The 23,963-nt window shown below is 39.8% G+C and overlaps 1 protein-coding gene across 5 annotated transcripts in view; it reads right to left on the bottom strand.

Moving 5' to 3' along the window:
• Window positions 1-322: 322 nt before the first annotated feature.
• LOC126295297 (zinc finger protein 99-like) overlaps window positions 323-23,963 on the bottom strand; it is a 95,187-nt gene continuing 71,546 nt past the window's right edge. For 2 of the 5 annotated variants that reach the window (XM_049987732.1, XM_049987733.1), the window contains one exon: window positions 7,717-12,052. In XM_049987732.1, coding sequence (XP_049843689.1) covers window positions 11,030-12,052 — 1,023 coding nt within the window. In that variant the 3' untranslated portion in view covers window positions 7,717-11,029. Of the gene's footprint in view, window positions 12,053-16,161; window positions 16,193-23,963 lie in introns of those variants that run through there. The other 3 variants (XM_049987736.1, XM_049987735.1, XM_049987734.1) reach the window with 3 other exon arrangements.

Raw genomic sequence — 23,963 nt, 5'->3', positions numbered from 1 at the left:
CACTGTAATCTAATCTTCATAGAGTGTGGCTGTATTTCATGTCAGTGACAACTAAGTTCCGCTATTTTAATGTATTTTGTATTATTTGAATTAGCAATATATACTAGATTTCTCTATCGTTATTGCAAATTACTGTATTTAGCATTTCAGTAAGATTCACATGAGAAACATGGGTTGATGCATGCATTACTTGGCAATGCCTGTGTATTATTTTGTTCCAGGTAGTCACAGCACATAAGCACTCAATTTAATTACGGAATAACAAGTAAAATGACAGGAAATGTGTATGGTAGACCTGTAACTGATATGCCACTACATATTATTTCAATTTTGAACCAACTATATTTTGCACAGTACATTTACAACCTCCACAAGGAGTTATGTCACACAAGAGACATATAAATAGTATAAATGGCTTGCTTCATCATAATATAAGTGCTTTTTGATTAGTTAGTGCATTCACATTTCTCAGGCCACAAGTCAGTACAAGAGCTCGGAACTTGTATTCTCAGTGAACACACAACTCAAAGGAAGTGGATGCTTCATTACATTTAGCAGCAATAAAAAAAAAAATCTCATATATAATTTGGCCCTAGAAAAATCCAGTGTAGCCCCCATTTAGCAATTTACACGTGACAGGATAGTCATAAGCCACCAATTTAAATAGTTTTACCACCTTCCTTCATTTCTACAAGCTTATTCCTTTTAGGAGGGGAAAAATACTTGTAATACAGAAAAACTTTCAACAGAATCTATTAGGAGCAATACCTTATAACTATTATAATGACCAAGTATCATTTAAAAGAAACTTTTTACAATTCTTTCTATCAATATTCAATATAAGGAACATGAACATAAAAATACAAATCTTCCTCTCTAAACAAAATACAAGGTTCTACTACAAAAACTGATGAAAATATTGCATTTTGAAATTAGGTAGGAGCTTGTCTATGACAGTCTCAGCTCCTGAATTCATATAACTTCTTTACATCATAACTGGAAAGTACTTGTCCTGCAACAGGTGAACTTCAGTTACACAAGATTTCAAGGATTTGTATGGGGGTGGGCGTCAGTTTTTAACAATTCTCGGCAATTTGTTATGGAGTGACCCACATCTGTACACATTTATGGCTAGAATTATATTGGCACGAGTATCAAGAAAATGATACCATCTGAATCTTTACCAGATAGGAGAAAAGGGACTTTTTCATACATTATATACTAACTTATGACATTTAAATTTCTAGGTTCTCGTGAGATATGATTTTGATAAGCATTTTCTGTTCATGTATGTGAAACTACTAATGCTGCGTTGAACATTGTGGGTTTGTTTTTCCTACTCATCCGCATTAACTTACATTTTTCTACATTTAGAGCTAGCAGCCAAATCATTTATGTATAAAGAGAAAAATGGCAGTCCTATCACACTTTGCTGGCCTTAGTGGCCGAGCGGTCCTAGGCGCTACAGTCTGGAAACGTGCGACAACTACGGTCGCAGATTCAAATCCTGCCTCAGGCAGGGATGTGTGTGATGTCCTTAGGTTAGTTAGGTTTAAGTAGTTCTGAGTTCTAGGAGACTGATGCCCTCAGAAGTTAAGTCCCATAGTGCTCAGAGCCATTTGAACCTATCACACTTCCCTTGTCTCTGATGAACACTCACCATTGAAGACAACATACTGGATTCTATTAGTTATCTTCGAGCCACTCTCATATCTGTGGACTTCAGTGAACCAATAAAGTGTGCAACTGTTTTAACTTTCATGAGCTTGAAGCAACAACAAAATAATCACTTCTACTATGCCAGTAGTAGTAAAATGAAAAACCTGTTTCTGTAAAATACTTTCAACAAATTACTTATTACTTTACTTCTAAATGTATGAAAATGGTTACCTCTTACTTTAATGATTTTGAATAAGGGTTGTCATGTTGAATGGCTGAAGGCCTCTTTGTATTAGAACCAGGCAGAATAAAACACATAGGAAAATGCACACTCTCCCAGTTTACAGTGTAGCAGTAATTGTGTTCAAATCTTTAGTAAGTTCTAGTCACACACACAGTTACATAATATGAATGGATTTCCAAGGAAATTTTCATCAAATAGCAAACACTAAATATTTTTACACTTTGTATTGCACAAAAGATCACAAATATTTACCTTCTCCCTGTTTCAATACCATGTACTCAAATAGTAAATCTGGCCTTTCAATGGTCAACAAACTGCATCCATTCTAACTGCTCTTAACAGTGGCTCCATGTACTAACTAGCATGTACGAGTAACCACATTATCCTCTTGAAGTAATGTAGCTTGCATTCATACCTCTTGTTGCATGTGATGTAGACAATTTACTGAATGCTGGTAATCAGCATTTACAGCAGAAAATTTCCACAATAACTGCAATCTGATATTCTTCTTGCCTCAGTTTGTAGATCAGTCATGCTACTACAAGAGAGCATGCCACAGTACTTACAAGCAATCCAATGTTACAATAACCAAATCTATTTCACAGACAAAATAAATCACACAGAGCACTGCTCAGTCTTCTCCTGGGGTAATACATCTCATTTCTTATTACATTTGCAGTGGTCACTCTATTAACTGCTCGTAAGTTCTGACTTTACATAATGACCACCCTCATTAGACATACTACAGACTGTCCCCGTCTCGTGCACTTTGGCATACATTTAACTTTTCGCATCTTCCACATCATCAGTACATCCCACTGCTCAGAGATACAAAACAATTGATATTATTCAGTGTGAGATTAGAGAGAAGTCTTTACATTATCATTTCCTTTGATTCATCACTACAAAATTTCTATTGTTAAAATGAATATCATATAAAATTGAACACAACTTGAATTTACAGGAAATAATTTAGGCAAAACATTGTTATAAAACATACAAGCAAAATTTGAATGTTTTGTTGTAACTTTAATGGTAAATTAGGATAGACTCATTATAGCTTCAAGTAATCAAAACCATTATTTTGTTCATGTTATGGACTTGACTTACATTATATTAACTTGCCAACAACATCTCACACAAGTTCCCCTCCTACAATCAAAATCATATAATGACAAAACCCTTGTAACTTGAACTACTAGTTCAGAAGACTTGCAGTAGTTCACAAAGAACATTTAGAGCTTAAAGGCAGTATTAGTAATAAAATAACCATTTCAAAAATATCTGAAAAATGTCAAATGCACTTTTAGTGGACAAGTGATTGGCAAATAAGTCACTGCAACAGTGCAGTCTGCCTTCGGTGGCCAGAGACAGTGGTCACATGTGTGAGTTGTGTCTGTATGAATGGGTGTGTGTATGTTTTCTTATTCGGAAGAGAGTCTTTTGGTTGAAATATTAATTGTTTAGCAGTCCTTCTGTTGACTCAGCATCTTCACAGTATTGTCAACAGTGAAGTGTGGTTTATCTTTAGACAGTTTTCTTTGTCTTGCCTTACAGCATATTTTTTCCATTATACCAAATCTTATTTTGTTTCTGATTATTAAAGCAATAAACTCTCTATTTGTTTCTGCAGAAAAAGCTGAGGCTATGGTGGCATGCTCAGAACTGAAAGCTGGCAGCACTGTCGCCTGCGTCATTTCTCAGCTGGAGACCCTGAAACAAGCATTTCAGAAATGGGCATGCACAATGGTTCCAGAGCAAGCATCAAGAGTAAAGCACCAGTTCATACCACCAAGCAGCTAGCAGAAAGCATTCAGATTCTGACCACATAAGTGGCAGCTCTGCAAAACAAGCTGCATGCGACAGATGTAAAACCCAGCTGTTGGCACTGGCAACAGACAGTCTGAAGAGAGGTTACGATATGATAAGATTCGTTTATACTGGTTCCATCCAAGGTTGAGAGACAAGGCACGAAAATGCAAGGCATCATGTCAGTACACAAACTTGTTAACGAAATCTAAAAGGTGCACCATGGCAGCACACAAGATTTATCAGGCTCCCTCCCCAATCCCCCCCTTCTGTAGCCATTGCATCGTTCATGCCCAACTGTTCAATTGGGCATGTGTCCCGAGTTCAATGACAGCAGCACCAGAGGAGGCTACTGAAAGTTGGAATACGTATAGCACACAGGAAACAACATGCAGGTGGACTGGAAGTTCGAGCCTGTTCCTAGGAGGGTGTTAGTGCACATGTGGTGCGAGAATTTTAACTTTGAAGAGACTGAAGAGATGCAGTTCTACTGCCAAAATCAAACAACAAGTAACTCAGAATATGAAGGGCAACTTCTGAGAATTGGATTTACAATTACTACAGACCAATTCAAATGACTGTTTGTGGCAGACAGATGGTCAGTGAAGGACTGTTTGGTGACACAGACTTGAATATTGGTGAGTTGCCGAGAGATTTGTTTCACCAAGAGAGTACAGCAACACCTTTCCATTTAATGGCCATGAATTACAATTACAGAGAGTAGTGTTAGTTCTCAGTTTACAATACCACTTAGCACGGAACTTTTTCACTGTGAACATTACAGAGCCCATCCTGGGGGTAGATTATTTTTTCAATATTTGAATTTTGTAGTGGACATCAGGAGGGGGCTACTCAAAAGGCATTGATCATAATGACTAGTCCCAACAAAGGGTGGTGCCACATTCTAAACAAATTCTTAGGTATTTTTTTATGTCAGAGGCTAAGGCAATAGTTCAGAATAAAACACATCATTTCGTACACACCATGCCAGGACAACCATGCCACAGCCCTGAGAAGTTTGCAACAGTAAAAAATGATACAGACAGGCAGACCAGTAATGTGGTGAGAGGCTCTCAGAAAGCCGATGGGCTTCACCTACGCACATGGTGAAGAAGTGCAGTGACACGTGAAGGATGTGCATGACTATTGGATATTGAATTCGAGGACAATTCTGGATCAGCATCCTACACCAAATGTTACAGATCCAAACAATTCAGTGGTGGGTGCAACAATCTTCTCCATCACTGATTTCACCTGCACATACTCATAAATTCTGGTGGCACTGTCTGACATGGCCAAGGTTATTTGAATATTTTTATGTGTCATTCACCAGGTCCTCTGTGGATTGGTTGGTTGACTTGGGGGAGGAGACCAAACAGCGAAGTCAGTGGTCCCATCCTGTTAGGGAAGGATGGGGAAGAAAGTTGACTATGCCCTTTCAAAGGAACCTGGAGCAATTTAGGGAAATCACAGAAAACCTAAATCAGGCCAACTGGACATGGGTTTTAACCATCATCCTCTTGAATGTGAGTCCAGTATTCTAACAACTACGCCACCTCACCCCATCCCTCGATGGAATCAGCTGCTTATTCTGTTATATGGATGACATTCTATACTGTACACAGTTGCAAGACAAGCATGAGAAACATCTACTGCAAGTTTTTACACACCTATGGGACGCCAGTGTAGTGGTGAACAATGACAAGTGCATTTTCGGTCAGGCCAAAGTGAAATCCATGGATTTTGAGGTTTCACTGGGAGAGCTCACACCACTTGCAGAATGACTGATGGCCAATCAGAATGTTCCTAGGCCAAAAACATTAAAAGATCTAAGAAGATTCCTTGGAATGCTAAATTATTATCAGTGGCACTTACTCCAAGCTGTGATATTGCTGCCACCATTAAAAAAATCTGCACAAAGGAAAACACATGACGGGATCAGAAAAGGTATGCGGGAATCTGGAACAAGGGACAGTGTTTGAGAAAGCAAGAGAGTATGCTGTGCAGGCAGTCCTGCCGGTGCGCCGTAGTTTCAGGCACTGTTGACTCTCACGACTAACAAATCAGATGGCTGTGGGGGCAATACTCCAACAATTCATCGAAGTGGCTTGGCAACCTTTATCTTTGTTTTCCCCAACTACTTACAGATGTGCAAATGTCATGGAGTGCTACTGACAGAGAGCTCTATGCAGCAGTCCAGCACTTCAGAGATTTGATCGAAGGAAGAGCCTTCACAATTTATACAGACCATGTGCTGATTACAGCACTATTCCAGAAAAGTCCAAAATGTCTTGCCCAGGTTGATTAGACAAGTGAACTACATATTGCAATTCACAACAGATGTTTGCCATATAAATGTCTGCCGCATAAGAGTCAGCAAAAACAGTTACTGACTTTCTGTCAAGATATTGTGCAAGTGTGAAGACCATACAGTGGGACAACATTACACGTGCATGAGCACATGAACCAGAGGTATGTAACCTGCATGAGCAAGGACATTCCAAGCAAGTGATGATGCTATCAGACCATTTAACTTTTTGGTGTGAGGTTTTGCATGGCATGACAAGAGTTTTCATAGCCAGGCTTTTTTGGCATGGTGTTTTTGATACATTCTGTGGACTGTTGCATCCAGGATTACAAGCCACTGTATGGCTGCTGACTAAAAAGGTGGTGTTGCTTGGAATCAGTAAAGACTGTCATAAATGGGCACGGCAGTGTGATCACTGCCAGAGGTGCAAAGCGAATCTGTACCAACAGGATCCATTGTCATGGCTACAGAACTGTTTAGGCACATCCTTCTGTCTCTGGTCAGACCACTACCATACATCAATCACTACTGTTGTTTGGTTACCACTGTAGACTGCTTCATGAGATGGCCTGAGGTGTGGCCTTCCCCTTCACTGACCATCACTGCCACAACTATGGCAAGGACGCTATTCATTGGTTGGATTGCAGGATGGCACACACCAAACAATAATAACCCACAGGAGCCAACAATTGGAGTCCACATTATTCCAGGAGCTGTTTCGCCTATGCAGCTGCATCAACATTCATATGAGTTGCCACTCAGCCAGCAATGGGCCAGTGGAAATATTCACCGCAGTCAGACGGCAGTGCTGACTTGTAGTCAGGTTACATGAACTGAGGCTTTACTGACTGTTGTTAGGGTCGCAGCCAGCCTTTAAAGAATACACGGAACACACACTGGCACAGTTAGTTTATGGCACAATATTACATCTATCAGCTGAATTGATCTCAGACTAGCCGGCATGCATCTCTTGAATGGAGTTGGTTTTTTAGTTTGGCAGACAGTTCTGTGAGACTATGGGTGTCCTTTGGTCAACCGCTCCTAAGCCTCAAGGAGATAAACCCATTTTCATGCAAGGGTTTTGTGATGAATTTGTTAGCCCTTCCCTATCGCCTCCATACATGGAATCATTCAAAGTGCTGCAGCGGAGCCCACAAACCCAAGCTTTGCTGGAACAGATGTGAAGAATTTGTGCCTATCAAACAGATTAAACAGACTCATCTGGATATGGACACTCGATGGACACCACCTCCATACCTCTAGGCCAGGTTCACCCAGCAGTCGACAATGCACATACAGTAGACACAGATGACACCAGTTCAAATAGCAAGCATGGGATTGTAAATCCAGGCACACAGAAATTTCCACTGACCAGGACATGAGGCAGATGGGTTTTCAAACACCGATTCTGCGACATTCATGGGGCTGAAGGTCTTTTTTGCTTAAAAAAAAAAAAGAAAAGAAAAGAAACGAAGGGGGGAAGGGGCTGCTGAGGTGAACTAGGTGTTGAAAATAGCTAGTTACTGCAACAGTGAAGTGTGATATATATTATATATAGTTTTCTTTGTCTTTCCTTAGGCCACTTTTGTATTGTACAATCAAATCTTACTGTACCTGTCTGTGGTTATTAAAGGAATGTGCACTATGTTTATCTGTGTCTACCTACTGCATCTATTTCTCCAAGGATCATTCCTACACACTTAGAGGTTACAATAAACATATGTTTGCTTTATTGAAAAACTTTTTCCTTTACTATATGTTGAATGTCCATTACTTTTGTCACTGTTCCTGATACCCCTTCAACAGTGAACTAGCCTGACAATCTACAAAACAATTCATCAAAGAGTTTTGAAAACAATTTTTGTACTGCAGTGATGTGCAGTAAATTGAACCTTCCTGACAGATTAAAATCTTTGTGCTGGACTAGGTATCAAGCACAAGACTTTGTGTAGCTCAGTCAGTTGAGCATTTGCCCAGCAAACACAAAGGTCTCAGGTTTGATCCTTGGTCCAACACACAGATTTTAATTTGTCAGAAAGTCTCACATCATAGTATCACTGAGCAAAAGTTTTCTAATTATTTAATTTTCTGCAACACATCTACATTTACATAATTTGACCTATTACAGATGCAAAATGCAAACTTAGTTCTTCTACATGACAAGTAATTACAGGGTTAATCCCTTAAAACTTTCATTGCAAATATTTTGGCAACGGAAGGCACCATTGATACACAGATTTTAGGGGCCTGCCTTTGCAGCCTCTACACAGTACTATTAGTTTCAAATGTGTTTATTTACAAAAGGTACAAATTTTTCAATGGAACAAAGCCTACTGACAGTACTACAACCAAAAGTACATAGAGTAAATTAGAATGTCAATCATATTTATTTCGGAAATCTAGAGCAAGTGGTTTATGAGATATCATAGTTTGAATATTGTAAAGTTGAACAGTTTTTTGCACTATGTGGTGGCTCAAATGAATGTGAATCAGACATGAGTACATTTGTGCAGTCCTATTCAGATGTTAATGCATCTCCAGAGCAGTCGTGTTGTTAAATGCAACAATACCTAGGACAAACAACAGTACCACTGTGGGGTCTGACATGTGAAGAAACATTCTACCATCAAAGTCTAAGCATCACCACCACTGGGATCAGTAAAAGCTTGCAGTATGCTATGCAAAGATTGCTGCATGCACATGTTCTAGCATTTCAGTGGAAATTGCAGCACAGGAAGCAGAAACACGCCATTTCACATCATCTGGTGTCATTGGTATGACCTCGTAGACAGTGTCTTTCAGGTTCTGCCACAGAAATGCCAGTGGCATCAAATCTGGGAAATGAGCCATCCGAGGTGCACGCCCTTCCTGTCCAGTCTCTCAATCACGAAACAATCCCTTAAGACACACAATCGTAGCCATGCACTATGGACCAGACAGATGTCGTGTTGATATCACAGGTTCCTTCTAGTCTGAGGGGAACGTCTTCTAACATCTGTGGAAGATGGTCCATTAGGAGGTGAGATACTTATGTAAATCCAGTGTTCCCTCTATGAACAACAGGCCTATCATATGGTGGTGCACTATTTCGCACGACACATTTAAACTCCATGGATGCTGACATTGCACCTTATGAAGAAAATGGAGATTGTCAACAACTCAGTGGTGTATGTTTTTGAGACTTGCTTGGCCACGATTAGTAAATGTTGCTTCGTATATAAACAAGATATATGACATTTACAGAATATTTTGTCTTAATGCCCATGTGCAAAAGTTCAAATGATTCACAAAATCATTTCCATGCAGTGTTTTATGAAGAGATATGTGATATGGATGGAGTGTATTATGATGCAGAATGTGTAGTACATACACTTGCATGACTCATGCCATTTCCCCATGCAATTATATGGGAACTACTTTGCAGATCTACTCCTACAGCAACCACAACATTCATTTCACCCCCCTCTCCTGTCACACATGTCATTCTGTTACATATTTTAGGGGTTACATTACAACTTGTAGGTAACTGTGTGAAAAGGTTTACAAATAACTGTCACAATTGTTGCAATCTACTGAGATATTTTCGATGAACATGGTACACAAATGAACGGCATTCTTCCTGTAGTCATCATAAACCATAAGCATGTCCACTTTTTCTGGACTGGAAAATGCCATCTTCCAAGCAGGTGACACTGCAACCATTATTGTTTGAAGAGGTTAACAATGGTTGACATCTATAGGGATATTTTTTGATGAACATGGTATACGAACGAATGATATTCTTCCTACAATCACCAAAAACCATTAGTATGTCCACTATTTCACATTGGGACATACCATCTTTCAAGCAAGTCAAACTGCATTCAATATCACACAATAACTGGCAGGACTGTCACTATGCAATTACAGTGTACACATTACACAATGTAAACAAACACAACATCATCACCTAGTATCTAAGGAACAGGATGGAACAACCAGCTGTTGGTGTTTACAATATTCACAAAACAATAACTTGTAAACTACTTGAATTAGCTTCCTGCAAATCCACTGTAGACATTCTCATTTATACTACTTTCCAGATTTAATGGTCAATAGACACAGTCCCATTTAAAAATTTGTAACTGTTGCAAATAACTGTACTTCCAGAAATGTCTCAAAATCTGTGTATAAGCTGCAAATATGCATGCAGTTCAGTTCTGTGTAAACCGCATACTGATAGCACCTTCCATTTCCAAAATATTTGCAGTGCAAGTGTTAGGTCATCCACAAATTAAATCACATAAGCATATCTACTGGTGCTAGGAACAATTTTATATAAAAATGAAGAAAAAAGGCAAAATTTGATGAAGTACAGAAAATCATGGAGTTTATAGCAGAAATGGTATTTATGTACTTTACGTATTACAAGAAACATTGGACATGGCAAAAGTCAGTCCTGGAACTGAATTTTAACATTATATGGTACTTTTTAACTAACTACACATTCCAGTACAACTCTCTCACTACACACATGCTTTTCTATACTTTTAAGACAAATAAAAGGACTGAAATATTAATCTTAAGCATACTTGCCAGAATCTTCGAACAGCTGCACATCAATGCTATAAACAAGTTATGGAACAAAACTACAGCAACAGAGATTATCTTTTTTATATACACTTTCCTCTGCTTACACATACAAAACATATGTGTCACAAAAATATGAATATTTATTGTGACAAGAAGGACAGATTCACACACACAAATAAAACTCCCATGGCAAATCTCGCAATAATGTTCAAACAATTAACTAAGTGCAAACTTTGTGTGCACACAACTAGTATGAGCATCTTTCATTATTTTATCTGAAGCTATATGTCCCTTAATTTAAGAATGCAACTAGCATATGAATTTTGAGACAAAAAATCCCTGCAAAAGATTTCCTTCATATGAGAATGCGCTACTAAATGGACTTTAAGTACACCAACTCCAGTAAATAAATTATGATACACATTACACTGGCGTGATTATGCCCCAGAATGTACTAATAAATGGTACTTGATATCATGAAGGTTAGCAAAAGATTCGCCACACACGTCACATTTATGTGGCTTCGTGCCAGGATGCAGTGCTTGCCCATGGCATTTGAGATGATCAGCTCTAGCAAACATTTTGCCACAAACAGTACATTTATGTGACTTCACTTTAGAATGCAATAGGATATGGCTTTTGAGATTATCAATTCTAGTAAACAATTTTTCACAAACATGACACTTATGTGGTTTCACCCTAAGATGTACTACTGCATGGGCTTTGAGATTATGAACTCGGGCAAACAATTTGCCACAAGTATCACATTTGTATGATTTCACTCCAGAATGCACTAAGGAATGATTCTTGAGATTATGAACTCTAGCAAACAGTTTGCCACAAACATCACATTTGTATGGCTTTACTTTAGAATGCACTAATTTGTGATTTTTAAGATGATCACATCTTGCAAACAGTTTGCCACAAACATCACATTTGTATGACTTTATTCCAGAATGCACTACAGCATGGGCTTGGAGACGAGAAGCATAAGCAAATGATTTGCAACATTTGCCACATTTGTATGGCTTTGTGTGTACCGTGCATGTAGAAACTAATTTAGAGTTGTTTTGACAGAGAGAGTAGTTATCGGGTTCACTATAACACCTCTGTGATGTATGATCAATGTTTGTAAACTGCCCACATGAACACGTACCACTACATTTATTGGTGTCAGCAAGTGGGTGAGCAATTAGAGTCCTATCTTCCTCTTTTTTCATCATGTGCTTATTCAGACAATTATCACTGTGAAACACTTCACCACAACATCTACAAACATGTGATGGCACATCCACAGCATCAATATGAATGAACACGTGCATTATAAGGCTGTATTTTGATGAAAATCTTTGTAGGCATGTACTACAGGTGAAGTCACCAAAATTATTCCCCATCATGCTCATATTACTTGCACTGCAGAAGGAAGAAGCACGTAGTTTCCATTGGACATCTGAGATAACCTGAAACATAATGATAATCAATCGAATCAAAATTTAATTTAATAACTGCTAGTTAAATTGATGAACAAGTAGTTACACATGAGCAAAGGACAAAGCTGAAAATTATTTATGCTGACTACTTAGGTGCAAGTTTTGTTGAAGGGTAGTAAATCATTTGGAAATTCACTGCTAAAAGTTCTCAATCAGTAACTGAAGCAGAGAAGATCTGCATGAGTGTTTAGATAACTCCTTTTATGAAACATATTTACGATAATAATATTTGTGGATAAATTACACCATTCCTGCATTAATTACTAATTCCAGTCTAAAAGAAATCTCCAAGAACATGGAATAAGTTGGATTATAGCTTTTGAAAGAGAAGAAGTTGTCAGAAATTAATGCTGTGCACATAACTCAAAATTATCAACAATTAAACCACTATAATTTATTTGTTCTTACTTGTGCTAATATGAAAATAATGAGAGAAACAAATGCTGTAGTCTAAAGAAAAGGTACTATTTCTACACATATTTATACACTTTCTATGTACTATCAAATGTAATAAAATCAATAATATTTCTATGAAACATTATTCAAGTGATGTTCAACTATTTGATAAAATTCAGTTTTATATATTCCACCAAAATAATGCTATAAAACTTAATACTGCTGCATGTAGCTTCGATATTTAATCATCCAGCAGATCTGAATACAAAAAGAGTGCACTTTTTTTTTCAAACTAAAGGACATAAATAATTTTACAATGTTAATATATCACTATGACAATATTATAAAAGGATAGATTCCTACTCACTATACAGAGGAGACACTGAGTTGCAACAGGCACAGCAGAAAGATTGCTATACATTTGAGGTTTCACTCAAAAGGCCTTCTTGGTGTAAAGCACAGAACCCACACGTTCACACAAGCACAACTCACACACTCATGACCACTGTCTCCAGCTACTGAGGCCAGCATACAGCAACTGTGCCTGACGTGTAAGGAAAGCTGTGAGCGGTGGGGGTAAAGACGAAGCTGGAGTGAGAAGGGGTTGAGCAAAGGTGCAGTGCTGGTTTTGGAAGCATGACGGCACATGACAGGGACAGGGCAAGGCTGCTAGCTGCTGTCAGGACTTTTCGTTTGGTGGGGTGAGGTGGGAGGGGGGGGTGGCGAGAGGGGGACAGGGGAGGGGGTGGCAGAGGAGCCGAAATAGAGAAGATAACTAGGGCAGATGGAAAAGACTAGTGGGTGTATCGGCAGAATAGAAGGCTGTGTAGTGCTTGAGTGGGAGCAGGGAAGGGAATACAAAGGTGGAGGACATGGACTAGCAAAGGTTCAGGCCTGGGGGTCTACCTGGGAATGTAGAACGTATTGCACAGGTGGGAATTTTCCCTGTAGTTCGGAAAAGTTGGTGTTGGTGGGAAGAACACAGATGGTGAAGGCTGTGAAACAGTCATTAAAGTGAAGCACGTTACGTTGGGCAGCATGTTTAGCAACTGTGTGGTGCAGCTGTCTCTTGGTCACAGTATGATGGTTGGTCTTTCTTGCTGACAGACAGCTTGTTGATGGTCATCTCCTTGTAGAAAGAAGCACAGTGGTTTTAGCTTTGTTTGCAGATCACATTATTGGTTTCACAGATAGCCCTGTCTGTGATGGGATAGATGCTGCCTATAACTGGACTGGAGTAGGTGGTGGTGGTGGTGGTGGGAGGATGTATTGGACAGGTCTTGTATGTAGGTCTATTGCAGGGATAGGGGCTATGAAGTAAGAGGTTGGGAGCAAGGATGGTGTAGAGATGGGCAAGAATAATGTGTAAGTTCAGAGGGCAGCAAAATATCCCCGTCAGAGGGATGGGAAGGATAGTGGGTAGAATATTTCTCATTTTAGGGTATGGTGATAGTAGTAACAATTCTGACGGAGAATATGATTCAGTTGCTCCTGCTCTGAGTGGTACTGAGTCACGAGGGGAGTGCTCCTTCATGGCCAGATGGTGGGAATGTGGAAGGTCATATGTGGCAGCAGAGAAAAGGCACAGGAGACCTTGGGCGGGTCATTTAGGTTCATGAAGGCCCCAGTCAGATCCTTGGTATATTTTGAGAGGGACTGCTTGTTACTAGAGATGTGATGGCCATGGATGGGGTGGGTGGTAGCTGTTGAAGTGGGGGTTGGTGTTTGCTAGGTTTGATATGGACAGACAAACTGATGTAGGCATCTTTGAGGTGGAGGTCAACGTCAGGGAAGGTGGCTTGTTGGGTTCCCTGTCTACAACTTTGCTGCTACTGAACACTACCTTTCCCAATGCCCAAATGACTCCAACCCTGCAACCTCCTTCCTGGTCACAATAACCAATTATATTCTCACCCACAATTACTCCAACTTTGAAGGCATCACCTACAAACAAATCCATGGTAAGGCAATGGACACTCGTATGGCACCATCCAATGCGAAGCTATTCATGGACCATCTAGAAGATTCCTTCATAATCACATAGAACCCCAAAGACCCACCCTGGTTCAATTTCATTGATGACATATTTGTGAGCACACCTTATCCACATTCATCCAGAACCTCCCCCATTTGCTTCAACTGCTCCAACAAGCCACCTTCCTCAATGTTGACTTCCACCTTGACGATTACATCAGTACCTTTGTCCATATCAGACCTAATGACCACCCGCAATACCTCCACGTCAACAGCTGGCACTCATTCCATATTAGGAAGTGCCTTCCATACAGAATAGCCACCTTCAGCATCTTTAGTGATGAGCAGTCCATCTCAAAATATACCAAGGGCCTCTCCGAGGCCTTTACAGGTTCAAATTACCTTCTCAAGCTTGTACAGAAAAAATTCTCTTGTGCCTTATCTCTCCACTCACCCAGCATTCCCACTGTCTGGCCACAAAGGAGTGTTCCCCTTGTGACTCAGTACCACCTCAGGACTGGAGCAACTGAATCACATTCTCTGCAGGGTTTCAACTACCTCTCGTTGTGCCCTGAAATGAGGAACATCCTACCCACTATCCTTTCCATCCCTCCGACACAGTGTATTTCACTGCCCCCCCCCCCCCACCCAATTTACACAATATCCCTGCCTGCCTCTGCTCCATCGCTGCTCCCAAGCCCCTGCTTCATGGCTCATATCCCCAAAAAGACCTAAATGCAAGACCTGTTCCATACATCCTCCCACCATCATCACCTACTCGTTTGGCCACATTCATCACCTATCCCATCAAAAGTATGGCTACCTGTGAAACCAGTCATGCGATCTACAAGCTAAGCTGCCAGCCATCGAGCTGTGTTCTATGTGGGAATGAAAACTGACAAGCTGGCTGTCTGCACAAATGGCCGCCGCTAAACTTTAGCTGAGAGACAGCTGGACAAGCCTGTTGCTGAGCATGGCACCCAACACATCATTCTTCATTTTAATGGCTGCTTCACAGCCTGTGCCATCTGGAGACATACTACCTACACCAGCTTCTCTGAACTGTGCAGGTGAGAACTCTTCATGCAATATATCCTACATTCCCATAACCCTCCTGGTCTTAGGCTTCATTAGTCATTGTCCTTCAACTACCAATCCCTTTTCCTGTTCCGATTCCAGAACTAACAGCCCTCTGTTCCACTAATGCATTGACAGTCTTTTTATTTCTCTCCTTTTCTGCTCCTGCCCCCCCCCCCCCTCACCATCCATATAATGTCCTGACTGCAGCTAGCAACCCTACCCGCCCCCCACATTGTCTCTGCATGCTTCCGCAAGCAGCACTGCAACTTTGCCCACCCCTGTTCTGCTATTCTTTCCTGTCTCTCTCTCCCTAGCACAGCCTCCTTCTTACCCCAACCATCCGACAAATTGCTTCTCCCATTAGGCACAGTTGCTGCATACAGTCCGGCATCAGTGGCCATAGACAGTGGTCATGTGTGTAAGAGTTGTGCATCTGTGAATGTGTGATTTATGTCTTAGAAGGCCTTTTAGGTGAAAGGTCAAATGCATAGTAGTCTTTCTGTTGTGCCTGTCTGCAACACAGTGTACCCTCTATATTGTGAGTTGTTGGGTAATATTATCATTGTGCCATCTTGGATTTTCCTTTGCTTAATACAGGTAAACAGTTTAAAATTTGAAACAATATATACCTAGCATCCATTATTGAAAAGTAGGTGTAATATACAGTTAGTGGTATGGAGTGAAGCTGGTCCTTTAAAAAACAAAGATAATATACATCAGAACTGTGGTTCTATATATCAATATTGGCTACTTTACACACTCTGTCACTAATTACCTAATTTATGGTAGGAAATTATCAAATGCAAAAATGTAACTGAAATGGCACTCAATGTTTTAATTACGTACAACTTTGTACATGTATCACAGGGTATGTCACACTTTAAATGTTTGTAAAAAGTAGGTTTATATTAAAACAAAGATTCCAAGACTTACCAAGCGGGAAAGTGCCGGTAAATAGGCACAATAAATAAAACACAAAAACACACACACACAGAATTTCTAGCTTTCGCAACCGACAGTTGCTTCTTCAGGAAAGAGGGAAGGAGAGGGAAAGACGAAAGGATGTGGGTGTTAAGGGAGAGAGGGTAAGGAGTCATTCCAATCCCGGGAGTGGAAAGATTTACCTTAGGGGGAAAAAAGGACAGGTGTACACTCGCATACACACATATATCCATCCGCACATACACAGACACAAGCAGACATTTTCCCATGTGGAAGTTTCTTTCTATTTTATTTACATCATTAATTTGAACCCTAAAAAGTAGGTTTGAAATTCATGTGTGCAAGATTGACCTATTTCTGTGTCTGTATTACACACACACACACACAAAATTAACATATGATGTATCATAACACAAACTGAACTGTTGTAACATAGCAATTTAAGATTTAAATCACATTGTACGCAGTAAAAACAGTTCATGGTAGAATCAAAAAAATTTTCAGGCTGTAAAATCTTGTAGCCACCAGACTTATAGACTTATTACAAAAAAAAAAATTCATAAACCCAAGCACACAGTTATTAAGTTATTCAACACACACTTGTATTTCATGCAGTAAGTATTATAGTGCACCATGTAAAAGACACGGAATTTAACATGGTCAATGATACAATAAATGTATAATGTTAGCATTAGCATACTGACTTTCAGAGGATAATACATAGGCAGATAAAGTCAATATTATTTATAGAATGATACATTAACTGTTACATAAATTTGCATTGCACAATATAGCTGCCAAGTACGATTACATGGTCACATTATAATGCATTACACCCACAACACCAACTTTTAATTGACTTGCCAGGCACTGTTTCGTGTAAATCAATTCATGTAATGCACTAGGTACATAAAGCACTACTAGGCATTGAAACTGTAGCACAATGCAAGAAATTTCAAATTTGCATGAAGCATAATTTATGCTTGCGCATGCACATCATTAGCATTTCAGTGCAAATGCACAAGGTATGGAGGAAAAATTACGCAGCACATGTCTCACTTCTCACTCAGATATCAGAGACATTGTGCCTCATGTAAGAAGAATGTCTACTAGCATGTGTCATGATTTGATAGTGACAGGGTTGTGGCCAGTTGCAGCTGTAACTTCTTCTTCCGTGATACTGATGATTAGAGACTGGATTATATGCATTTGCATATTTGGCTCCTTTTCAACAGTTCTTGCATATTTTAACTAAAAACTAGTGATGCATATTTTAGTTCTATGTTTACAATATTATAGAAATTTAGATGGGAAGTCTCTAGCTTGATTTAGTTTCGATGTCTCACAGACTGACCGCGACCTAGAACTATGTGCTGTCACTAACCCAGAGGCCACTGCCCAGTCAAACCATTGCAGAAGATGAACAGGAACAGGCAGATAGTCAATACTCCTGCACCCACACCCCTGTTAATCCCCTCCACTGTCATACTGTATCCATCAGCAACAATTAAACTACGCACACTTTTAGTCGCATGACCATTGCTTCACTTTAGCTTTCTATTTACTTGTACATAGTTGAATGTGTTTATGATGTGTAGTATGTTGTTCGCCATGCCACCCAGAAAAAGAAATGTCATTTCATGGATAGCTGGCCATCCTGGACCATTTACATATGATGGAATTGTTCTACATTGTCAAGTTTGCAAGAAAAACGTTTCATGCAACAACAAAAAAAGTTTCATATACACGAGCATGTCAAGACAAGTCCTCATATGGCAGGAATGCAAAAAAAAGGACCATGACAACATCATCTGACAGTAGCAAGTTGCAGTAGCAGATATTTGGCCAAAGATAACCAAAAAAGTCTGTTTAACATGGATCTATGTGAAGAATTCATTGCAAGCAACATTCCTCTTCACAAACTTACAAACCCAACCCTCAAAAACTTTCTGCAGAAATAATGCTTAAACCAAAATATACCAGATGAATCAACACTGTGTAAAGTTACACACCTATAATTTACAAAAATGTTCTGGAAGAAATATACAATGAAGTGAAGGATGGCATTCTCTGGATTTCAGCTGACAAAACTACAGACACCTGTGGCCTTTACATTGCAAATTTAATTGTTAGCGCTTTCAAAGAAGAGCCTTTTTCTTCCTATCTAGTGGCCCACAAAGATTTGAAAAAGTAAATCATTCTACGATCGCCAGGTTTGTGAATGAGAGTATTAGAAAAATATTTCCAAAACCTTCTGCAGACGAAAGGGTGTCTTGTGTTTATTTAAGATTCTGCTCCCTGCATGACCAAACCAGGAAAAGCCCTGTGAGTATTTTATCCCAATTTGATTCATGTGACGTGCTTTGCTCATGGAGTACATCGCCTTGCTGAAAAAGTATGTTCCATGTCTGTGAATGTAAATAAAATGATTTGAACCACAACAGATGCATTTCTAAAGGTTCCTGCATGCATCAAGACATACTACAAAAAATTGCCACACTTGCCTTTGTCTCCCAAACCAGTAGTAACTCAGGGTACATGGGTCGAAGATGTGTCTTTTTGCAATGAACATTTCGAGGCCCTTAGAGAGGTAGTAAACGACTTCAATCTAGTAGGCACTGCTCATGCAAGGTTGTTTACACCTTTGGGCAGATTTAATGACATCTCTGAATAGTTGAAGGGACTGTGTCTGTAATACAATATCTTCATGAGTTCTGGGAAGCAGGGCACCGCAAAACTTTTTTGATGTCTGTATTATGAAATAAGTGAGGTATGGTTCTAGGCTCTCCAACTATAGGTATTGCTAACTTCTTTATGGTAGGTTTTGATGTATCAGCTTAACATTCTGCCCCTATCCACACAGCTTGGTTTTCTAGGTATGTGGACAACAAAGTTTTAATCATGGGATGTATAAACTCTATACATCTGAACATCAAATTTACTATGGAAGTAGAAACAGGAAGCAAACTGCCATTTTGGATATGTTTGTTGAAAGTAAATTGAACGGACAACTGAGTCATACTGTGTACAGAAATCTAACACACACAAATTGTTATGTACATGAGTCGAGTTCCTACCATCCACTTCAAAAGCGTTCTGTCCAGAACACTTCATTATACAGTGAACACACAATTTCAGACTACGGTAAGGCTATAATTAGAGTGGCAAGGGAATAAATACATACAAGCCAAACTAGTACAAAGTCAAATAATATACCAATCATCTGAATGCATTAATTTTTCACATGCAGCACTTGGTTCAGAACACAATTTATTACAATGGAAACTGCTCTTCTGCACAGCATACATACAAACACTTAGACCCTGGCTATTCATATACCTCCAAATTATTTCACTACATCTTGCCACTCCAGGGAACAACCACCTTTCGGTGCACTAGCTTCTATTCAACGGCATTACTCAAAGTTTACACTAGTGCAAAGATATAACAGCAAGGCAAAACTCCTGAATGCTTGGTGCTCTACACCTTCTAGATATTTGATTATGAAAATCTTCTGAACACCATTAGCTGCACTTAAAATGTTTATTAGCCAAACCGGTTTCCAGGTGTACAACCTATCATCAGTGGCATCTGATACAGAGGAACAAACAACTATGTACATCAATTTCTCCAACATGGCAACTGTATATATAACAGCAGATACATAAGTCTCCTTATATTACAGATCTGTATATCAATGACATGCACGTAAGTTATAAATTCTTTGTGGTGTTCACTTTGATGTGCATCAAGAAAGCAAATAACTATTATGTAGAACCCAATTACAACCATGTTTATGTTAATATGATATGATATGAATTCAGTCCTAGCTCAGAGTATAAAGGTTGCTGTGTATGTTACTGCTGTCATATCATAGGAAGCGACAATTTGTCGTCACACCTGACATAACCAGTACATAGTGTAAACATGGAACTGACAGGTCAGAGAGTCTATACTATGCCTTTTGTTATTTCTAAGGTCATTTTTATATACATCTGTGACTTGTATTCATATATGTAAAACACCATGTCTGCAAGGGTAGAATATACAGAAGGTATAATATGGAAAAATAATCCAACATATCATATCAAATTAGACAATTTTACATGTAGGATATAGAGAGATCCCAAACCAAAATTAATCACTTCAAACATTGTTTAAATTTTGTATACATATCTTTTTCCATATCTCTGTTCATTAAGTGTGATATATAAACCCGTATTAAAACACACCTGGACAACATGGCTCTCTTATGGAAGATGACTACAGTATTCTAAGTGGAAATACACTATGTGATCAAAAGTGTCCGAATACTTCCAAAAATATACATTTTTCATATCAGGTGCATTGTGCTGCCACCTACTGCCAGATACTCCTTATCAGCAACCTCAGTAGTCATTAGAGATTATGAGAGAGCAGAATGGGGCACTACGTGGAACTCACGGACTACGAACGTGGTCAGGTGACTGGGTGTCACTTGTGTCATACATCTGTACACTCCTGTTTCCGATGTGATAGTGAAGCGGAAATGTGAAGGAACACATACAGCACAAGTGTACAGGGCGACCTCGTCTGCTGACTGACAGAGACCGCCGACAGTTGAGGAGGGTCATAATGTGTAATAGGCAGACATCTATCCAGACCATCACACAGGAATTCCAGACTGCATCAGGATCCACTGCAAGTACTATGACAGTTAGGCGGGAGGTGAGGAAACTTGGATTTCATGGTCGAGCGGCTGCTCATAAGCCACACATCGTGCCAGTACATGCCAAACAATGCCTCACTTAGTATAAGGAGCATAAACATTGGACAATTGAACAGTGGAAAAACGTTGTGTGGCGTGACGAATCGCAGTACACAATGTGGCAATCCATGGCGGGGTGTGGGTATGGTGAATGCCCAGTGAATATCATCTGCCAGCATGTGTAGTACCAATAGTACAATTTAGAGGCAGTAGTGTTATAGTGTAATCATGTTTATCATGGAGGGGGCTTGCACCCCTTGTTATTTTGCATGGCACTATCACAGCACACGCCTACATTGATGTTTTAAGCACCTTCTTGCTTCCCACTGTTAAAGAGCAATTCGGGGATGGCAACTGCATCTTTCAACACAATCGAGCACCTGTTCACAATGCACGGCCTGTGGCGGAGTGGTTACATGACAGTAACATCCCTGTAATGGATTGGTCTGCACAGAGTCCTCACCTGAATCCTCTAGAGCACCTTTGGAATGTTTTGGAACACCGACTTCATGCCAGGCCTCACCAACTGACATCGATACCTCTCCTCAGTGCAGCATTCCGTGAAGAATGGGCTGTCATTCCCCAAGAAACCTTCCAGCACCTCATGGAACTTATGCCTGTGAGAGTGGAAGCTGTCACCAAGGCTAAGATTGGGCCAATACCATAGTGAATTCCAGCATTACCGATGGAGGGCGCCATGAATTTGTAAGTAATTTTCAGCCAGGTGTCCGGATACTTTTTATCAGGTAGTGTATTTACTATCAAAGTTTGCATGAAGGAGGGTTTGCAAAGGTGCTACCAAGATTGTAGCATCCACAGGGTGATTTTTTCCAACATATACAAACTCTAGGAATTGATCAATGACAGGATATGGAATAAAGTGGTCTAATGAACTTATGTGCAGAAATGAATGGTTTCCATGCTAGAGATCATTTATTCAGTCACACTTTGTTAAAGAGACTGCGGTCTAATATGCGCTGCACCATGCAGCCAGTCATCTGCTGGATAGTATGCAGAATCCCCACGGTATGGTGACAGTGAATCATCAGCATCAGGTGTAGCTGGAATGTATGGGCCGAGATAACTGGCAGCCATATTTTGGGAACAGTTTTCATTCCACATCACCTAACAGGCCACAATTATCGGTGTTCTTGCGGGTGATTTTGCCTCCTCTGCTGGAAGAAGTGCCGTTGACGATTCGAAGGGTTATGTCGCTGCTACATGACGTTGTTCCAGCCCACTTCACTGTTAACATTCAGATTCATGTCAATGGTGTCTTCTCTAATCGACATAACAGACAAGGAAGTCCAGTTGCATAGCCTGCTCATTCGCCAGATCACAACCCTTGCAATTTCTGGTTATGGGGCCATCTCAAATGTATCACATATGCAGGGCCCATTCCAGATGTGGAGACACTGGAGCAGCGTATCCATGCTGCCTCTGACATGGTCTGGATGCACCCTGGCTGATGCAAACATGTGAGACAAAACATGCTACAGCACATTCACATGTGTTGAAGCACATGGAAGCCATTTTCAACAAATACTGTAACAGTGGTTGCATGGTGCAGCATGTATTAGACCGCAGTGTCTGTAACAATGTATGATAGAATAAATGGTCTCTAGTATGGAAACCATGCATTTCCAGACATACACTCATTAGGCCTTTTTTGTTCTGTATCCTCTCATCGATCAATCCCTAGAATTTGTACATGGTAGGAAAAAAAAAAAATCACCCGGCATTTTTATTGAGACAGGCAAGCCGATCTGAAATCTCTATTAACCCCTTCAATGAGATCAAGTATTGTAGCAGAATGTCATGAATCCCTTGACAGACTAGGGGAAAGCAATGAAACACATCTGTTGTGTGTCCCTGGTCACTCAGGAATTAACAGCAATGAACGGCTGACAGACTGGCCAGCACAGATGCAATGATGTCATTTATTGGACTGGCACCTGTCCTGATTATCACTAAGGTGAAGGTAATTCAAAACTATGTAGCTAGATCATGCGGCAGCATGCAGAATACTGGAATATGATTAAAAAAAAAAAAAAAAGGCAAAGTAATGATTGCAAAGTTCTGTAATTCTGAGCTTCAAGAAGAAACAGATTAAACTCATGGTAGAGCTCATGACTCACTCAGGGAACTTTTTAAGAAACGCCTACACATGATGAATATAGAGGAAGAAGCCCCTAAGTGTTTACTATGTGGTGAGGAGGATGAAGCCCCACCACATCTCACCTTCCAATACAAAGCTCTGTAGGGCAATAGACAGAATATTTGGGTTGGTAGAGCATGAAGAAATAGTGTCTCACAAGGAACTAGGAAAGGGTCTCCTACTACTTTTTAATGGTACCAGCTGATTTTACTACAATCACAGGGAGCCAAAATGTGCAATGAACACAGTTTTGGTGTAGGCAGTGAGATAAGACCACTGTTGTTTCTGTCTCCTTGCATTAATAAAATAAAACTGAGATGCGTATACCTCACAGCCCCCTGCCAGCTTTTTTTTTCAAATTTGGCAAAAATAAATAAATAAATAAATAAATTGAAAAACACCAAAATCAAGAACATGCAAAAAAACTTGCAAGCAATGAAATTAGACTGAAATAACTAGTAACTTAAACTAACTTTGCAGATGCTCTGTTTAACAATGCCACACACAACTCATTAATTGCTTTGTATTAAGATATCCTCTTACACAAATTTAGATGTACATTTACTAACCAAAACTCATTGTAC

This window comes from Schistocerca gregaria, chromosome 11 (assembly GCF_023897955.1).
Source record: "Schistocerca gregaria isolate iqSchGreg1 chromosome 11, iqSchGreg1.2, whole genome shotgun sequence".
Lineage (NCBI taxonomy): Eukaryota > Metazoa > Arthropoda > Insecta > Orthoptera > Acrididae > Schistocerca > Schistocerca gregaria.
Note: the sequence above shows the minus strand (reverse complement) of the source record. Positions and strands in the feature narration are given on the sequence as shown.